The sequence below is a fragment of the Parus major genome, chromosome 1A (assembly GCF_001522545.3).
Source record: "Parus major isolate Abel chromosome 1A, Parus_major1.1, whole genome shotgun sequence".
Taxonomy (NCBI): Eukaryota; Metazoa; Chordata; class Aves; order Passeriformes; family Paridae; genus Parus; species Parus major.
Genome location: NC_031773.1, coordinates 46,096,936 through 46,112,101, shown reverse-complemented (window position 1 = coordinate 46,112,101; position 15,166 = coordinate 46,096,936). Strand labels below are relative to the sequence as shown.

General features: G+C 42.8%; 1 protein-coding gene across 1 annotated transcript in view; it reads left to right on the top strand.

Moving 5' to 3' along the window:
* The window catches only part of GRIN2B (glutamate ionotropic receptor NMDA type subunit 2B), a 207,830-nt gene that overhangs the window by 173,811 nt on the left and 18,853 nt on the right, over nt 1-15,166 (top strand). Inside the window, exons 6-9 of the mRNA XM_033514525.1 lie at nt 56-227; nt 903-1,056; nt 3,189-3,314; nt 6,203-6,432. Coding sequence (XP_033370416.1) covers nt 56-227; nt 903-1,056; nt 3,189-3,314; nt 6,203-6,432 — 682 coding nt within the window. The remainder of the gene's footprint in view (nt 1-55; nt 228-902; nt 1,057-3,188; nt 3,315-6,202; nt 6,433-15,166) is intronic.

The window sequence follows — 15,166 nt, the reverse complement described above, 5'->3', positions numbered from 1 at the left end:
GGAATTACAGGGGTTTCTTCTTGTCTTTTAACCCATTATTATTGTAATGGTTCAGGAACAAAACTGATGAAGAGCCAGATTACATGAAGAAATGTTGCAAAGGGTTCTGCATAGACATCCTCAAGAAAATCTCAAAGTCTGTCAAGTTCACCTATGACCTCTACTTGGTGACTAATGGCAAGCATGGAAAAAAGATCAATGGGACGTGGAATGGAATGATTGGAGAGGTCAGCAGCAAAGGGAGGGCATGGTGGGCTTCAACTCTGGGCTCAGTGATGTAGGTCAGGTCTAGCCTCCCATCATAATTGGGTCCACTTCTGAGGCGGGGACAGAAATGGAAGACACTCTGGAAATGACTGGCCTGCATTCTCTCTTGGCACTGAGTGAATTAATCTGCTTTGACACTCCGACCATGACAACCTTTCTTGTCTGACCATTAATTATTATTCTCTATGGTCTCACAAATTTGGCCTACACAGTCTTAGAAAGAGGCTGATATCCATTCACCACGGTTGCTGCAATTTAGATTATGCTTAGGTTGTATATAAGGTGAATAAAGAATGAAATAAGACTTTGCAGTGTTAGAGGGAGGATAAAGCAAGGACAGAAAAATGAGATAAGACGTCTTCTCCGTGGATGATGTGTTTATCCTAAGACCTCTGTGGATTTATTTTTTGTACACATACCAGCTTTGAGGGGAAGATTAATGTCTATAGGTTTTCTGAAAGAAGAAGGTGTCCTGATGAAAGATTAGAAAGGAGAGATGTTACAAACAATATAGGGAATGGGATTACAGGAGTAAAAGGATTGTGTTGAAAGGCAAGAGGATGAGAAAGGGCTTGACTGTGGTGCTTGAGGGCTGCCTCATGTCTATGTGTGATCTCTTTCTTTCCTTCCTCCAGGTTGTCACCAAACGGGCCTATATGGCTGTGGGATCCCTCACCATTAATGAAGAACGTTCAGAAGTAGTGGATTTCTCTGTGCCCTTCATTGAGACAGGAATCAGTGTCATGGTGTCACGTAGCAATGGAACTGTCTCACCTTCTGCCTTCTTAGGTACTGTTTCAATCTAAAATTAAAACTTCAGACAGTGGTCATAAAAAAAAAAAATAGGTGAAGGTTGCTGGTGATTCTTAGCCTGAAAGCTCTTTTTTGGGAGTACCTGTGGGACAGGTGTATAAAAATATACCGTGATGTTTTAGAACTGAATCGCAGGCAAGTAAAATCCAGGCAAATACAAGTGCAAATAGGCACTGCCTATGAGTTCCAAGCCAAGGCATTTTTCAGCAATTGTATGTCTAATCCTAGAAAAACTGGGCTTGCTCATGAGACAGAGAACATATATGGCTATGAAAATTCAGACTTTTAGAAATCTATAATGTGCTTAAACAGGTAGAGGGGAAATAAAACACAGCAGAAAGAATTTGTAACCGAATGTATAGGAATTTAATTGCTAGGTAAAAACCATTAAGATAGTATATACTGTGAAAATTCAGCAAAGCAAGACTTAGGTATTGTGAAAACCTGACAAAGCAGAAACTGTGGCTCCAGAAACCAGCCAGGCACAGGTGGTTTTTGGTCTGGGCAGACTGACGTGAGAAAGAGCCAAACCTCCACTGTGCCTGCCCAGAAGTGAAGGTCAAACAGCGAACACCGAGGTCGACTTTCGGCCTTCCTCCCCAAGCCCCCAGCCCATGGCCCCCAGGAGGTGTAGCAGATAATTAGAATCCGAAGCAAGAGAAGGCAAAGTGGGCGGGCAGGGAGGTGTGGGCTTGTGGGATCAGTGTGTATTTATACCTGGAACTCTCTTGACCAGGTATGCATGGTTTGGAGGAGCTATCCCCTCATGTGTCCCAGCTGGAAATAAGACATACCGCTTTACAATTTCAGTTGTAAAGTCCTTATTCTGCAAATCACTCAGAGCTGTCACATACACCGCAGCACGTGGCTTCCCAGTGACTCAACTAATAGTATGTTCAAGGAGTGTAGGCCAGAAAAAAATTGGTTCAAACCTTATAGCTGGGATACCGTAATGCTTGGTGATAGCAATTGGCAATAAATAGCTGCAAATTGAGAGACATTACTTGTAAAGGCGTTGTTAACTTGACCCTCCCTTGACACCTAGTAGAAGTAAGACAATAGACCTTTACAAGAACAGTTGAGCCATCGGTTTTGTGCTGACACTCTGTCTTACAATAAAGGCATTTTTAATGTCCTTCAGCGATGGAAGGTGGTCAGAGAATACAGAAATGATACTGCATTTCCCCAAGACATTCATGTCTTCCTAGTGTCTACTATTTTACTTTATAAAATACTTTATGATGTTACAAACACAGTATATAAGCGATATAGTTATTGTCTGCTCTCTGCCAGAATCCTGAGAATGTTCACAAACAGAAATACTTTTATATGGGTAATGATATTTTCCCAGATCTTTTTAAATGTGAGTTTCATGACTACTAACTCTTCAGGAGGTTTTCCCTTAGCAAGTCCACCAATATTGCTGGGGTATGTAGAAGCAATGTTAAAGTTGCCTCCAGAATTTTAAACTGCAATTTAACTGAAGATGCAATATTGGCTATACTCTGGAGCAAAGTTCTTTCTTTCTTTGATCTGGTTCAGTCCTATCTTTTTCTGTTCAGGCTGGGAGAAGGGGAAAACCTGGCAGAGATCAAATACTTGCAGAACATGAACACTAACATTTCTAGAATGAGCCAGTGTTCCCATTGCTAGAGGGATGGAATACTAAAAATCCTACTGTCATTATGGCTGAACCTTAGATTTTTGGAGAAGCTCTTTGGCTCGATAGCATCTTGAAAGTTGGATGCTTGTCTGACACTCTGCCAGTTCTGCCTGATTTTCCCCACTCTCTCCAGATGGTGCTGGAGGACTTCCTGGGAACAATCTTTTATCAATGCGTTTTATTTTATCAATGCATGCCACAATGGCTGTGTGTGGTTCCAGATGGAGCCATATGTCACAAATGTAACAGTATGATGGAATGCAGTCATTACAGAGACAGAAACTGCAGTTTTCCCATTTCAAGAAGTTTTTCAGAATCAGGTTGAACACTTTGTTCTAACTTCTGCTTTTCCCCAACCCAGTTTGCCCCACACTGGGCTTCTCTGGAGAGCAGAGGAGGTGAGGTGTTATCAGGTCTTTCACCATGGTTTTCTCTTCCTCTCCAGAACCTTTCAGTGCTGACGTATGGGTGATGATGTTTGTGATGCTGCTTATCATCTCTGCGGTGGCTGTCTTCGTCTTTGAGTACTTCAGCCCTGTGGGCTATAATCGGTGCCTTGCTGATGGCAGAGGTAAGGGGAGCTGTTTCTTGCTATGGTACCTTCTGGTTACCCTCTGGTTTCCAATCTCCATTTGATCGTTGGGGTGTTCCTTTGCCTTGAACAGAGTATGGATCTAGCCCACTCTGAGCTCTGCATTCAGACTAAAGAGGACATGGATGGAGGGGGAAAAAAGGCTCTGAAGAGAGCAGATGTGTATAATGGATAATTTGCTTGGCGTGAGAGACGGAGCTGTGTCGCCTTTCATGTCTAAAGCACATACCAGCTCCAACTTGTTTCTCATTGAAGGAGAATGGGCCCTGGTAGCCAGTGCTGGCAGGGCCTTCTATGCTGTACTCTCTGAGACAATCACAGGGCTCAGCACTGTCAATCCATCTTTCAGTGCTATATCCTGGAGAGCAAGCCACTCTGCTGGCCTCCCAGCATAGTGCTATGTCCTCCAGAATCCACATCTGTCACCTGGTCAGGTCCTTTCCCTACTTGCCTTTCTGGCTTCCTAAGACCAACTGAGAGAATGGCAAACTCATTTCCTTGGGATTGGGTAAAGAATTATTTTTCAAGGGCAGCAGGAAAGTTGGGAACAAGCAAGTGATCCATCTCTGTGGTTCTGATCTTCAGAAGGCAGCCAGATTAATTAAAGAAAGGCTGTCTGTCCTTCCTAAGATACAGCCTTTTTTCCTTTTATTGACATGAAAAGAGTTAGCAAGTTGAGGCTTCTGTCACCTGCATATCTTCACCCCCTGGTGAATCAGCCCTTCAAACCTTACTGGATTTATTGGTTCATACAGAATAGTGGGAGAGAGACAGTTACTGGAAAATGCACTCATTTGCTCCCAAGTCTAGTGCTTTGAGTGAATTTATGCCATCAAATTAAAGAGGAGTGAAAATAAAATGTGTTAATGAGAATGCAGACAGAACCACATACATGGGAAAGTGTAGAACTTGTCTCTTAACGTGGAGCTGTGGAGGGCCTTTATGGGACCTGATCATAACCCCATGGGTCTGTGAACACAAGTGCTGAGAAACCCAAGGAGGTATGAGTACAGATGTGGAACTGGAAGCAGTTTTTATTACGGGTGTGCAGTTGTGCAGTTGTTAAGTTAGCCGAACTGCAGCTACAAGTATCAATATTTCTGAGTAATTACAAAGATTATGGCATGATCAGACAGATATTATCCCTGTGAGATGAAATATGAAGATACAGAAAGCTGCTGCAGAGACTGCAGTGCTGATTTTGGTAATGAGAACCCTGGCTAATGTTACTTTGGCTGCATTTGAACTATGACAGTATGCCCCTGACAGTATGTCTCAAACACCTGCATTTTCTCTTTATGGACAGCAGGACTTTTGGATTGGAATCTCCCATTACAATCTTGGTTAGTGTCTGACAAAGTAATTTTGGGGTGATCAGTGGAGAGAGGAAGGCTTTTAGAAGGGACCTTCTCAAGATTTCCTTCTATCTTATAGTCCCCACTGATGTTTTTCAGGCCATTCACCTTATCCTAGTTAGGGGTCACCCCAGGACACACCTGTATATCTTAGGGCACATTATTAGGTAGAGAGGGATATAAAAATACCACTCCAGCATAAAAAGACAAATACTGCCAAACCATGTTTCTCTTAGGAACTTTATCTCCCTGGAATTTAAAGGCACCAGGTTTTCCAGGTGATGATTCTGCTCTGAACTTGGTGTGCAGTTCCCTAGGTAAAAAATGAGCTCCTTGCATGGTTCAGTTGCATTTAGGGTAACACTTTACCCAACTAAATTTAGGTGTAGTGTTTCCAGATGATCTATGCTACTTGCTGCTCAGAGGTTTGGAGAGGCATGTCAAAACTTACTTCCCTTTTGCTGTTTTGCTGGAGTCAGTCTTAACAGGCAGCAGCACTAGGATACAATCAGCCTGCCTGAGGAGAGAAAGCATGGGATGCCAATCAGGTTGGCACCATTGGAGAAAGGACAAGATGCTTGAACTGTGCAATTCATCCTAAGAGGACCTTCTCAGTGTCCCAAGAGTGATCACATCTGCGTTCTTCCTCTCAGCTCTTCTTGTGCTCAAGTTGAGGAAATTCTGGGTTAGGTTCTCACTAATGGAACCAGCATGTGCTGGGGATACAAGATTGCTGGGAGACATGTGCCATTTCACATGTTTTCAGATCTAGTACTTCATTAGCACACATGGCTTCTGGGGTATGAGTGAGCTTCCACACTGAAAAATGAATGATGGGAAAATAGGAGCTTTTAAAACACTGGATTATCTGGGGCAGACTTGCAGATCTTCTTAAGGTGGAACAAGTATATGTCACTGTCATATAACTTAAACACAAAATACAGGAAGAGGGAGCTGTACTCTTCTCTGGTCCGTGGATCTTTAACAGACTGAGTAATGAAACACTTGTGCAGAAGTATTTGTAAAGCCCTATTATTTCAGAGGTGCTCTTCCTTGTACCTTTAGATCTACAGTAAGAGCCATGTTTTACACAGGTGTATGCTGGGAGTTTGAGAACATTACTCTTGAACAGCTGGAAATGAGGAATAGAATATTTTTGAGCAAATTCTATTTCTGGGGACAACACTTCAACCAAAATTAAATGTTTGGGCTTCTAGATACTTCAGTCAAATGAAAAAAAAAATGCCCTCATAGAAGGTTTCAGTGGAAATCAATCACTGAGATAGAAAAAATATGGAAACCTGAGGACATTTTTAAGAAATAATTTTTCAGGTTGTACTTCGCTGAGATATGGTAGCATGAACTTAGGGGAGTGCAGCTGCAGGTATTCACCTCACAAAAGGGAATAAATTATGCTCTTAACTCTTGAAATCAAGATGTGTATGTGACTGGAAATGCAGACCACTTACTCTCAGATGCTCACTGTGGGATCATGTTTCTCAATCACTCTAGAACCAGGAGGTCCCTCTTTCACCATTGGCAAAGCTATCTGGCTGCTGTGGGGGCTGGTGTTCAACAACTCTGTGCCAGTACAGAATCCCAAGGGTACCACTAGCAAGATCATGGTGTCAGTGTGGGCCTTCTTCGCTGTCATCTTTCTGGCCAGCTACACTGCCAACCTGGCTGCCTTCATGATCCAAGAGGAATACGTGGACCAGGTGTCTGGCTTGAGCGACAAAAAGGTAATGTGTCCACCCAAACCCTCAAAGCAGCCTTTTCCACAGAAGATGCTGCTCTACCCTCTCTTCTTTCCTTTCATAGGGAAAGTGGGCAGGTGTTTTCAGAGTTACATCATAGCTTTAGAGCCTAGTTTAAATAGCACAACTGTTCTTCATTGGTATTCAGTTGTACTTTTACATGCATTAAGCACTTCAGGAATAAATTGTAAACAGAATTGAATTGTGCTTGCTTGCACGATCTCAAACCACACCTTGAATGTCAGCAAGAAACAAATTAATGGAGCTTTGGAGACAATGTGTATAATGGCTGTAACCTGTTTTTTCAGGATCAAATAATTTATCTTGGGTAGGAATGCTGGCCATTAGGCTAGCAAATATGATCTGTTCATTTATTCTGAAAACAAGTTCTGTCCATGGGGGTAAATCACTGTGGCTTTGATGATTTACTATTGCTTGCATTTGAAGTTATACTGTCATTTTTTCAAGGTGTTTGGAAGCTTAGCACAAGAAATCACTTCTGTTCAGACTGCATTTCAATGCCTTGTTTACCTGCACAGCATTTTGTCCATGCAGAGCATTTACTTTTGCTGGACTCTGAACACTTGAGGATTTTGAGAAGATTGCTGATACATGCAGGGTAGCACTTTCTGGCTTGTGAGGGTGTAATGCTTTGCACACTGCTTTATTTTTGTTTTGTGGTGAGGCTGCTCACAAGGAATTGAGTATTGTGAGGCTCGATTGCCCATGCTGAGCTTGTTACTCAGTCACTATGGCTACTTGAGGGGTCATGCCACTGCAGGGCAGCCAAATAGCAACGGGTTACACACATTGCTGTCGGGGACAGCAGCAAGGGGAGGGCTGCAAGTGTCAGTTGCAGCTGCTGGGTTGGTTATAGTTACTGACTTTGTGTCCCTGATGACAGTCTAGAAATAATTTGTGGCCAGGCCTCCTGTGTGTAATGCATCCTGTTCAGCAGGATGGAAATTCTGTGATGGATTAATCATAGGAGTTTTTCTTACTTTTTTTTTTTTATTATTTTTTTCCCCTGGCACAGACTAATAAAACCCATGCAGAAGTGCTCCTGTTATTTGTTTTAATTTTGACCTCAATCTGCTTCAGACTGTCTCCTCATTTTCAATGTAGTGTGTTGCGGATGGGGTGGAGGGGAGGATGCTTTCCTGTGAGGTGGGGATTGTTGCAGAGACTCTGTAGAAGCTGTGAGCTCCTTCAGATTGAAAGATGCTGTTCAAAACCAGCCAGCCCTATCAGAGGTAACATTAGTTTGTCATCACTGGGTTTTCAGCTGTCTGAGCTAAATGGGATAGTTTGTACCTGTGATCTAGTGTTTCAGGCTGTGCCTAGGCTCATGGAGAGAACATGCTTTCATTTTCACGTTTTTCAAGATATTCTTCATACCTGCAGAGCTATGTGCATGAAATATAATTTGAAAGCAGAGACTCCTGGAGCTTCACAGAGCCTTTGGATACAAATTTCTGGGCCTGTTTTAGTTGATTTCACCATAGGGCCACCTGTGTGTATTGGATTGAGGCCATTTTCTTCTACTTTTCTCTGCCAATGTACCTGTATTTACTTTTGCTACACTAAAGCATATGTGCTTTTTTCCTTGGGGAAGAGAAAGGCCATAGCACACAGAGAATTGTGGTATACCTCAAATATAGCTGCTGGTGCAAGTACAATATTTGGGTAAGATTACAATCTACCAGAGCATCTGGAATCAAATGAAAATTGGCTGGTGAAACTGAAGGCCAACAGCTGCCTTTGGGCAATAAAGGCAGGTGGGACTAACTCCATCCAAAATAAGTGCGTGAATGAGCTTGGTCTACTGGGCTCATGGATTTTACTCTCTGGAAATGCAAAGGGCCCTCTAGGATCACTCTTCTGAATCTCATCTTTCTCCTTTCCTGAAGGCTGTGCAGTGCTTGCAACTCACTCACCCTCTCAATGCACTTCTTGGCCAGGATGAAAGGTACAGCCGCATCCATGGAGGTACACTGTGTTCTACCTCATTTCTCTTGCCTGCTTAAAGCCAGTTCAGACTTCCAAAGGAGGCAGTCACTATTCAAAGCCAGGTGGGAAAGACTATTTTCCAAGAGGAAAGACTGTCCCTTCCAATCTGTTTTATCCCCAATGTATGACCTGGTGTCCACAGCAAAAGTCAGGCAGATTAGCCTCCTGGCCTTCTCCATCAGCTGGTAGGGGCACCTGTGTCCAGCACAAGAACTCAGTGGAGGATGTACTCCAACCCAATAGGCAAAGTGGAAATAACAAAAGGATATAGTTTCTACTTGCCTGGACCCAGATTTGCTTGCAGATGTCTCTGTAGTTCAACAGTACCTGGGGAAGGTGTCCCACTGACACTGTAGAGGAGCCAAAATGCCAGATGCACTCACAAAATCCAATACTGCACCTGGCTGGGGTGCACTTGTCAAGGTCAGGCTGGCTGTACTCTGCAACAGCAACCCAGAGGGTCTCCTTGGACCCTCTTCCTTAGGTCTTGCCTGGGAAGAACCACTCCAAGAGGTGCCTACAGCTGCCGGCATGCCACTTCCCCAGAAAAGCAGACTGAAATGCTTCAGATGTCTTAGGACTTGGATGATGTCTTGGTTGTGCCCCAGCATTTACTTCCTAATGGTGTGCAAGACAATGACTATAGTCATGCCCCCACTGTGCTCCTGTGGAAGTTTGAGCTCATCTGTCTGAGCTGGACTGGAGTGGATGCCTCTTTCCCAGGGTACCAGGTTGAACCATCTGGACCCTGTATGAACTTAGGGACCTCTGCCACTCTCTGTCTGTTCCAGGTGATGCTCACCCTTTGGGCATCAACCTTTGCTGAATGCCACCCTTTGAGCATAGCTGGCTCAAAACAGGTGCCAGAGCTGATGCAGGAACCCACCTCATGATGGCTGTTAGTTCCCCCATGTTAACCTTGGGAGATGCTAAATCATACATCAAGCTTTAGCTCTTAACTCTGGGCAGTTTGAGAGAGGAGAAACCTGCTCCTGCCTGAGGGCAGCACTGACCACATGAGTTCTGCAGGAAAAGTCCTGCTCTTGACAGCCTCTCCTTTCCAGATCCCTGTGCTTGTGGTGTGATGAACCACTTTCCTCCCACTGAAGCAGCACCTTCCCCCTCCACCTTGTGCAGCAGAGGGGCTGGAGGTGGTCCTAGCAGGGGCAGTGCCAGCTCCCAGCAAGCCCAGCTGGAGCATCTTTGCATGTTCTGCTGGGCTGTATCCATCCAGGATGCATGTGGGGGGCTGCTGCTGCCCTGACCTCTGGGAAAGCCCCAGTGGTAAGAGGGCCTGTCGCAGAACACTGCAGTCAGCTCCTGGGTCTGGATTTCATCTGAGTGTAATCAGAAGATATAACCCAATTTCCATTAGCGGGAGAGCTTCAGACACATTAGAGAAACAAGCGCCTGCGGTATTTCAGTCTAACGAAGGCAATAAATACAGGAAAGATTATATAAAATGAACTAATGTGTGAAGTAATCTAATAGCTATACGTAATTTCCATTCATATACAGTAGTAATAGAATAAAATCAAATGTGGACAGCCAGCAGGGCATTTAAATAACATGATTTAGGAGGCAGTAGGTTAATAATAATAAAAAAATAGTATCCTTTCCTATAAATTAGTTTGAAATGCCAAAGTAGCTAATAAAGTATCAAAATGGTAATTTTGTAATTGACATGAAAAGGAAAGAAATGGATTTATGCATGCCTGCAAATTAATATAGATGGCTGAAATTTCGCATGTATTTGACTTATTTGCTTTTTAAGACATTAATGAAATGTTGAGACAAATGCAGTGTAGGTCAATTATTTTTTTAATAGATACGAGTTTGTTTCTTTTTTTTTAAAGGTAGGCTTTGAAGTTAAAACTGGCCACTATTTTTACTGAATAAACACTTGAGGAAAGTGTAAGAAGGCAGAAGGAATTCCTGATATTCTCCAAAATAGCTCATTTTAGTGTACTTTATGCAAAATACTTTGTTATTTCTGACATGTATTTTGACATGTCACTTTCTAAAGGCACTACTCATAAAATTGACCTACATTTAAGGGGGAAAAATGGTGGATTTTTTTTTTTTTCTATAACAAAGGAAGGGGACAGACTGAGATAATTGGAAGGCAAAACAATATAGGTAAATCTGAGGTGAATGGAACATTTCAGGTTGATACAAAACCTACACGGAAAAACACTGAAAAACCTACAGAAATAAAAGGATCTGTTCTTTTCTGGAAGTAGTAGATGCTTGGCTATGAAACTGAAAAATGAATTATTTCCCACATTGTACTTTGCAGCACATTAAATCGAAATTATACAAGGATCCCAGATATGCAGAACACTTAAGCGTGTGCTTAACTTTGTGCTCATGAGTGGTGACATTAAAGTCAATGGGCTATTATTCACATGATTGAATTTAAATGCTTCCCTGAGCTTGCAGCTTTTGTACAACAAATACCTGCTCTGGAGAAGTCCAGGGAAAATGCAGAGCAGATAACTTCAGCTAGACATTTTTCAAGAGGACTAAAAGTGAGGGTCAGTCTTGTGCCTTGTGAGCTCTGTAAGGGGAAGATTGTCTAACTGGATGGCTTGGAGGCGGTACAGATCCTCCACGGGATTAAACATTTAGTGTTAGCTGACATTTGTGGTACTTCCACACATTTCACCAGGATACAAAGGAAGTTTTATGTGGCGGTGTCCAAAGGCAGAAAGTACGCAATCTTTCAATAGCAATATGATTTTTATTGTCAGGACACCTTTGTGGAGATATGAATTAGGCAGACAGAAGAAGGTCCCTGCCACTTCCAATCTTCTTGTCTTGTGGTAAGTCATAACCTGTCCCAAAATGCATAAATCTGGTGCACCTTATTTGACAAAAGACACTTCCCCAAAATAAAGAGGTTCTTGAATCTCCAGATCTTATGTCGTGGAGTGGAGTTGAATTTCTTTCCACAGTGCTTTCCTAGAGGTACATCTCCCTCTAAATGAGTTGGACTATGCCTTTTGCTTAAATATGACCCTTATCAATAGCAGTGGTATCAACTAGTGCTTAATACAAGAAACGCTGGTTCATAGTGAAGTGTAAAAAACTCAGAACTCTGATAGGCTGAAATTTTATGGCTTAAAATCTGATTATTTCTCTACATCTCCTTGTAAATCATCAGGTGCTATAGTATTAAGTATTTAAAAATACCATATAGTGTAGCTATATATTATGTGTAAACATACATAATGCGTGTGTACTGCGTGTCACTATGTATTATGTTAAAATTTTCTTATTAAAAAAATATTTTTTAAATAGCTGCAGCATATCACATGTTAGTAATAGATCTTTCTGATTTGTGACTTACATTTATTGTACACATAAATATAATCTCAGACAAATCTTTGCAGTCACAGATGGGTCTGTTTATCATAGATTTAGACATTCTGCAGTCTTTGTAGTGGGATAATTTTTAGGCTTTCTGAGATCTTTGGAACAAACCTCTGTGCCTGTGTGCTAAAATGTAATTTAGTTATTTTTAAGACTATAAATGTTTAAAGTCAGTGGTCTTTCAAACATGTTTTGTTTCCCCCCTGCTTCAGTCTTAGTTTCTTTGTCATTCTCCTGTTTTTCTTCAGCTCAGCACTGTACAGTGTGGAGCAGCAAGGAGGCTGCAGTGTGCTTTAGCCTTCACTTGGTCTCTCATCATTCTCTCTTTTTCTGTTCATCTGGAGGGACTTCACTGGTATCAAAAAAGACTGGGGGTTGAAGGGATCAAGAGCAGCTTTGCTAAGAAGGACTTGGGAGTGCAGGTGGACAAGAGGCTGGATATGACTCAGCAATGTGCACTCACAGCCCAGAAAACCAATTGTATCCTGGGCTGTATCCAAAGCAGCATGGGCAGCAGGATGAAGGAGGGGATTCTGCCCCTCTGCTCCGCTCTGGTGAGACCCCACCTGCAGTGCTGCATCCAGCTATGGGGTGTTGTCTTCTGAACAAAAAGAACATGGACCTGCTAGACTGAGTCCAGAAGAGGACACCAAAATGATTAAAGGGATGGAGCACCTCTCCTTACAAGGAAAGGCTGAGAGAACTGGGATTGTTCGGCCTGGAAAAGAGAAGGCCTCAGGGTGACCTAAGTGTGGCCTTCCAGTACCTGAAGGGAAACCTACAAGAAAGATGGAGAGAGACTTCTTTAACAAGAGCATGTAATGACAGGAAAAGGGGTAAAGGCTTCAATCTGAAAGAGAGTAGGTTTAAATTAGGTATTAGGAAAAAATTATTTGCCATGATGGTGATGATCCACTGGAAGAGGTGCCCAAGAGAAGTTGTGGATGCCTCATCCCCAGAACTGTTCAATGCCAGTTTGGATGGGGCTCTGAGCAGCTGGGCTAATGAAAGGTGTCCTTGCCCACAGCATGAGGATTGGGATTAGATGATCTCTAAGGTCCCTTCCACCCCATTGTACAATTTAATGACAGTAAAAACCTCTAATGGGGCTATTCAGGGTTTAGTTAGGAACTTAAGCAGGTAAGGTGCAAGGGGAGGGGATACTCAGAGTCAGACTGTAGGCTTAATTCATTCTTGCTGGAAAAGAAGAAATGCAAACCCCTGGGCTTTGTTGAAGATACACATGAAAGTCGCTGGATGAGGGACTTTGGTGATGGGGCTGTGGTGTAGTCCTTAGCTTTTAGCTTTTGCGTTCCCCCTCCACAGCACCCTGGCCTTTCCCAGGCCTTGGTCAACACTGACCCTTCCTTTTCATCTTATTTTTCATCCTCCTTTTCACCAGCACTTGGAGCTATCCCCCTTTGGAGGTAGTGGTTAAATTTGGTTGCTTCTGTGCTAATTGCTTGGCAGTCTGGAAAAAGCTGTCTTTGGAGAGTTACATAAGGGAGAGAGGGAAGCAAAGGATTGTCCTGCTTCTCACATCAGTATAAGTCAGCGGAGAGGGAAACAATGAATATTTTTATTTATTATTTATATGGTGCCATAAATGTACTTGGCACTTTGCAGTCAAATAAAAGACAATGGGCCTGTCACCAAAATTTGGCAGCCTGAGAGATGAGAGCTGGCCTCCTTCAACTGAATGATCAGGGCTGAATTACTGGTGGGGAAGGGATGGGAATATGAGATCTACAGGATTAAAAAAAAAAAAAAAGGGAATAGAACAGCTGTACTCTCACACTTTCATTCCTGATGCCCAGTGACTGTGACATTTGGAGTTATATGTACATACATATACTTGATAAATATTTGGCAGGCTGTATCTTTCCAGGCATTTTTACTTCACTGCATGGAAATAAGCCCTGCTTCTCCCCGGTATTGGCTACTCAAGGTCAAAGTTCCTCTAAATCTCCATGGCCCAGTAGACTTGTTTACTTCAGGTGCAGCTCAGTGCCCCAGGACTCACATGGGAGTGATATGGCTTTCATTTCTCCATCTTTCACTTGCAGGTAGGAGGCAGCTTTCATCAGAAGGTTAAAGGAAGGCATTATCTCCCAGCTCTGAGAAGGTGCTGCCCTGTTTGAAGTGCCCTGCTCTTTTGCTTTGCCACCCTCCCCTACAGATGTGCTTAAGAAATTGCACTAGAGTGATTACTAAGCTTTTAAAATTTCTTGGATGAAAATTCTGGTCCCTGTGAAGTCTTTTGGAGGTTTGTCAGGCTTGTGCAAGGTTTTACCCTGCTGCCCAGTGGATAGTACCCACACAATAGTAGGTTGGCTACCGTTAGTACTCAGAAGACAGGAGGATCTTACCTTCCTTTGTTAGTGAAAATGGCTGAAAAATGGAATTGCTCCCCCATCAAACTATATCCTCTGAATTTCTCAGAGTGTTTCATGATTTGTTAACCAGCTGTCTCATGTGCAAACAAAGCAGGTTTCAAATTCCTCTGTACTTAGCTGTCACCTCTCCTCTCAAGGTCTTTTTAATCAGTTAATTTTCTTCCTCTGAATGAACATCTACACTCCTAATGATATTAACATGAGTGTAGTAAGTGGCATCTTTCTGCCTCAGGAATTTCTCTTTTGTGTTTGCCTGGGATTATTCAGTTGATACCTTTTGTCCTGCTCTGTTTAGCTTCCAAGGAAGCTTAACATTCAAGAATTAAATACATGGCATGATTGATGCTGGATAAACAGGTGATCTCCATCCTCTACATTCACACAACCAAAAGTTAAGTATACTGTAGCTATGATTTCATAGCACCCTTCATTGCAACAGATATGACTGTGGTGTTCAGATATTATACATACTACAGATATTATACTTGAGCTGTGCAAGCAGCTTTTGGCTCTGACTGGTGAAGCTTAGTGATTCCACTGCAGATTTCTGGTCAAGCTTGAGGGACGCCTAACAGTGACTTGAAGCCTATAAACTGCTAGATGTGTCCTGAGGAATATTTAAGGCTTTAGTATTACCTGTTGGATGGAGAAACTGCCCCGGATCTGTACAATGCTCAATAATACTTGAGCATTGTGCAGATATAATACAGAATAATACAAGTACAATACTTGGCTGACCCAGCAGACTTCTGGTGTGCTGGAGGTGGGTGGACTCTGTTTGTACGTGGTGGTTGGATCCTGAAGAGGCCCCGTCAGACCTGGTGCATCTGAAGTTGTTAACCTCCAGCAGAAAGGCAGTGTGGTGGCAGCAGGCACGAGGAGGGAATGGAAGAGGTGGGATCCCTGACACGTGGTCTGTTTGGGGTGACCCTGCACTG